The 5,179-nt window shown below is 49.6% G+C and overlaps 1 protein-coding gene across 1 annotated transcript; it reads right to left on the bottom strand.

Annotated features, from left to right (window-relative positions):
* Positions 1–1,982: 1,982 nt before the first annotated feature.
* Positions 1,983–4,069, bottom strand: LOC119273421. Its single transcript, XM_037554585.1, has 3 exons — positions 3,878–4,069; positions 3,253–3,740; positions 1,983–2,824 (listed from the first exon to the last, which is right to left on the bottom strand). The coding sequence occupies exons 1-3, from the start codon at positions 3,933–3,935 to the stop codon at positions 2,282–2,284; spliced, it is 1,089 nt and encodes a 362-aa protein (XP_037410482.1). The 5' UTR covers positions 3,936–4,069; the 3' UTR covers positions 1,983–2,281.
* Between the last annotated feature and the right edge of the window lie 1,110 nt (positions 4,070–5,179).

Raw genomic sequence — 5,179 nt, 5'->3', positions numbered from 1 at the left:
GGGGGCGGATGTCTGGGCCTTCCCGAGACGCCGGATGTTCGGGCGCTGGGGCCGGATGTCCGGGCTGGCAGGGTCCAACCTTGTTGCTCTCTGGAATGGCGGGGTCCGGATTTCCGGGCTGGAGGCCGGATGTCCGGGGGCTCGGGACGCGCCGGATGTCCGGGCTGGTCGCCGGATATCCGAGCCCTGTAGACTTGGCCGCTGGCTCCTTGCTGTTGGTGACACGTCCAGGGGCCGGATGTCCGGGCCAGGGCCGGATGTCCGGGTCCTGGAAGCTGTCTCCGTCTTCTTCTGTCGTCGCTTCCATGCTTTCCTCGCGTATGGTGTAGTTGTTCCTTGGCGCTTGCACTCCTCCTCGTCGTCTGTAGTGTTCCGACAATACCTATGCATGCACACGAGAGGGGTGTCAAGTAGTATACCATCCTCGAAGGGGTCAAGTGAGCATGTGTAAAGGAGATGATTCACCTTTATGTATGTGAAGTAGATGTCGCACGTGTCACTTGCCAAACAGACTCTTGACATGGTGATGTCCATAGGATGCTCCGCATCAAAAGGGATCTGAGGGCTCAACGACGAGACCAGAAGAGGATCCTTGTGAGTCATTGGATCAGATTGAAGCAGTATTGCTAGAAGTGCTACACCTAACTGAAGAAAAGATACAACTTCAGGTTTAGGTTCTCACCCTCCACAAGTGATCTAGAGGTGATGAGAGTATCCACGTTGGCGTCCGTCGCCGGTTCATCCGTTCCTAGGTGACCCTATGAGCCAAGGAGGTGTGGTAGACTTCGGCCCCTCGCGTGCAGGAGGGTTCCCATATTTTCTTTAGGTAGTGTTCGTGTCATGGTCGGGGTGGCAAGGTGGTGGAATGATGTCCTTCGTGCCATTTCGTGCTACGGTGATGCGCCCTAGAGTCGGCAGAGGGTGCATGCAGGTGTTTTTCTAGCGGATTTGCTTGGGTCCGATTAGTGTTGGTCTACAATGAATTCGTATGGATTCAGCCAAGGCTCGTAGTGTGTGTTTAGGTAGTCATTTTAATCTGTGTTTCTCTTCATCAATGATATTTTGTTGCTCTGGTGCGTTGGTCCTTTAGCGTCTAAGCATGACTACTTCCCGATCGTCAACGACTAGCTAATTATCTGTGCGTTGCAACGGGACATACATATTCTAGTGGTTCAATACCAATCGTGTTTAACATAAACCCATCATATTCTAGATTTTGTAAGATTTTATTTGAATATGAGTTGAAAAGATAAGGAAAGTTTTGATTTGATTTGGTAATGTTTGATTTGAGTTTTAGTTAAGGTTTTGGTAAGACTTGATTTGAATGCATGACATGGGGGAGGAGGAGTTGGACATGCGTACAATCACACTCTGTTTTTAATGGTTTGCCGGACTCTAGTGAGGGAGGGACGATGATGACGACGCGCCTTTGACTCGCTCCAGTGAGTTGTCTCTCTGTAGTCCATAAACTCGACCATGATTTTTGTTACTTTTAGGGATCTTTTGCACTTTAGATCGGGGACTATTTTCACAAAAGAAAACGTGATACCAATAAATTGTGGGTGCTCCTGGAAAAATGGCAGTTCCTTTTGGTTATCTCTAAAATAACTCGTGGTCCATAATTTTCTGGATATTCTCGAACAATTATTGTGCTTGGAGGTATATTTTTATGTCCTCGATGGTGAAAGTTTTCTACTCGGACTTCACTTGCTTCTTGTATTTTTCATGTCCACAATTTGTAATCGGTAATTTTCACATATGGTGTGTGCGATTGGGATCGAGGCAGTCCATTTGAGATTGGGATCGAACAGTAACCTGAAAAGCTCGAAATGAGAACGTCATGTTGCATATTCAGTGTCAATGATTGAGAATTTGAGATGGCAAATGCCCCAAAGAATTACCAACAGAACTGAAGCATGCCTGTATGTATTGGATCTTAGCTGATTTATCAAAAGAATAAAGTGAAAACTGAATACACAGAATGAGCATGAACTGAAAACTGAATATCACACAGAATGAGCATGAACTACAATGAGAGCATTGAATTATTCAGTACAACTTGAGATATGTTGCACTAACTGAACCAGCAATAACATCGATGCCCTCAGAATAACTGGAACCAGCAATAACAAATCAAATCCAAAAAAGCATAAAAGATAGCCTGTCCAAAGTCCAAACCAAAAGAATGTGTTGCTTGGTTGGTGTCAGGGAGCGACAACCGCACTACTGTATCCCATCAACGTAAACCCATACCCATCACCATCAACTCATGCAGGCCTGCTTACTCCTCCTCGTCATCATCGTCGTGGAACCGGAGATGCTTCCCCTCCGGCACCGGCAGGCCCCTCAGCAGTGCGCCGTGCTCCGCTGCCGCGTTCTCCACCTCCTTCCTCTCCACGATCTCGTCCTCGCTGTTGTAGACGAACCGGGTGTGCCTGCCCTCGAACGCCGGCAGCCCAACCTTCTTCTTCTCCTCCGCCTCCAACACCGACATCTTGCTCATCCCCTCGCACAGATCATCAAAGCACTCGCTATCATCATCACCGTCTTCCCAGTCCTCCTCCTCGGTGTAGTACTCTCCTTCCGGCTCCTCCTCGGTATTGTACTCTTCTTCCAGCTCTCCCATGGTGTCAACACCCATCTCCTCCTTCTCCTCGGAGCTGACATTGACCTGGATGGACCAAACCGACGAGCTGTCGTCGTCAGCTGATCTGTCGCTGCTGCTCACGTGGAATGTCAGGGATGATCCATCGGTGGACTGGTCCGATTTCCCTGGGGAGTCGTCGAACACCAGCGCACGGTTGGGCGGGGGATCAGCAATGGCCTGCACAAAAACAGGAGTGGCAACGAAGCTCAGGCCCAGATGCAACAATAAAGCTGACGGCACAAAGAATAGGCATCGACATTCATAGCAGGCCAGATGCTGCAAATTGTGCAGATTACTAGCGCAGCAAGGGTCTGCATAAAAATTTATGAAGTGCTGTAGGACACAATAAACATCTTTGGTCTGCCTATCGTTGGGTATCATGTACCAGGCTATGCTACTCAGAAATAAAACACAAGGGGTCGGGCTATGCAAACCACTATGATGCAAACACATGGTGGGTTAATTTTACAGAATTGCTATATCATGCGCAGCTCAACAAGTGATGATCAATACAATGCAAGGTTTGATCTTTGAGTAAGAAGCAAAACAGAAATTGACAAAATCGATCTTTGAGTTGTTCACGGAGTTAGGACGGAGATCGGTACCTGCAGCTTAGGAATCAGTTCCTCCTGCTCCAGGACGCAGGGCAGCACGGTCCGGCCATCAGGCAGCGCGGACTCCCCACGGGCGGCGGACTCGGCCCAGAGCTGCGGCGTGTTGAACGGCGTGGGCGCGAGGAGCTGTGCCGGCGATCTGGTGACGCCGAGCAGCGCGTGGATGCGGACCGGCCTGATGACGGCGGCGGCAGCGCCCTCCTCGTCGACCTTCTGCAGGAGCGTCTTGACCTGGCCGCGCAGCAGCGCCTCGCCAGAGCCGGGCGTGCAGCGGGGCCTGGGGCGGTTCTTGGCGCCAGCGGTGGAGGCCTGTGGTGTCCTGTCGGCGGCGTGGACGAGGCCGCCGGCGGCGAGGCCAACGATGGGGGAGTCGTTGGTGATGTCGTGCAGCGCGGGGCGCGGAGCGTCTCCTCCCTTGGCGGCGGCCTTCTTGGATCTGCTGCAGGTCACATCCGCGGCGGCGGCGGCGGCGCTCTTCTCTGCAGGGGAAGAATCGAATCCAAGAACTGCGGTCAGCAAACGGATTTCCGAGTAGAATTATCACGACGGAATCCATAAGCGATCTTGGAGGGAGCAAGGGAATTGCGGTCGATCGAGGAGGGGAGGGGAAACTCACGGGCGGATGCGGCGGCGAGCGAGCGGGTGATCCGCCTGGTGGACAGCGGCGTCTCCATCGCTGGGTGGTTCTTGCGCGCGGAGACGACGAGACGGGGGCGCTGCTTCACGCACGTCGCTGAGGCTGAGAGACGCGAGGAGAGGAGGGAAGGCGGCGGCGGCAGCAATCGGGGGTGGGGGAGGAGAGAGATGGGAGGCGGCTTTAAAGGATTTGAACGACGCTGGGAGTCGGGGTTGGACTAGGAGGAGAGTACAACGGTAATATGACCGTTGTCTCACGCGTCCGGATAGAACGAGACTATAGTAGCCGTTGGTTTTGCCGTTGAGGAAGTCGCACGCGCGCTACGTGGGCCTGTAACCTACTACAGGCCCAGCTCGCTTGTGGGAGCGAGTACGGTTTCGTCTACGGACGGATGTGCTTGTTCGGTACGGTTTCTGAGGCTTGTTTGTTTGCACACGGACATGTCAACAAAAAGCAAAAGTAGGGTTTTTATCAGTTATGCCACCGGTTGTGTTTCACTGCTCAGTTTTGCCATTAGAAATTTCAACTGCTCAAAAATGTCATCGCTTCATTAGACACATGCTCAAAAATGCCACTAAACACCATTATTGTGATCTCAAATCTTTTTTGCCATGTTATAATGACATAAATACCTATGAATCAACATGCCAGCTCTCCCTTTATCTCACTACAATAAAGTATGGGGCCCACTTGATCCCAGCAGCGTTCTTATTTTCCTGTAAAATTATTCGCTTGGTTACTTCTGACAAGTGGGGCCACACATATCATTGTGAGATAGAGAGAACTGACATGTGGGTCTAGGTTTATTTTTGTCATAGAACATGGTCAACGGGTTTGATGTAAAAATAACAATGTCTAATGGCATTTTTGAGCAAACATCTAACAGAACGATGGCACTTTTTAGATATCTAATGGCATTTTTGAGCAAGCATTTCACAGATTGATGGTATTTTTGAGCAGTTGTAACTTCTAATGGCAAAACTGAATAGTGGGACACAACTAGTGGCATAAATGATAAAAACCCAAAAGTAAAAAGTGGTAGATCTATTGATTGATTGTGTGTTGTTCAATAGGCCATCGTCTCTCGTCTATATACTGGGTTGGATGCGCTTTGCTGCGTCGTTGGGCTTTTGGATTTCTTAAAAAAATTACTCACTGTATTTTAAAATATAAGTGTATAACTTTTATGAAAGTCAAACCTTTTAAGTTTCATCAAACTTGTAGAGAAATATATCAAAATTTATAATATCAAATCGGTAATTCATCATGAGATGAATTTCC

The sequence above is a fragment of the Triticum dicoccoides genome, chromosome 1A (assembly GCF_002162155.2).
Source record: "Triticum dicoccoides isolate Atlit2015 ecotype Zavitan chromosome 1A, WEW_v2.0, whole genome shotgun sequence".
Taxonomy (NCBI): Eukaryota; Viridiplantae; Streptophyta; class Magnoliopsida; order Poales; family Poaceae; genus Triticum; species Triticum dicoccoides.
The sequence above is the reverse complement of the archived record's forward strand: the minus strand, read 5'-3'. Positions and strand labels throughout refer to the sequence as shown.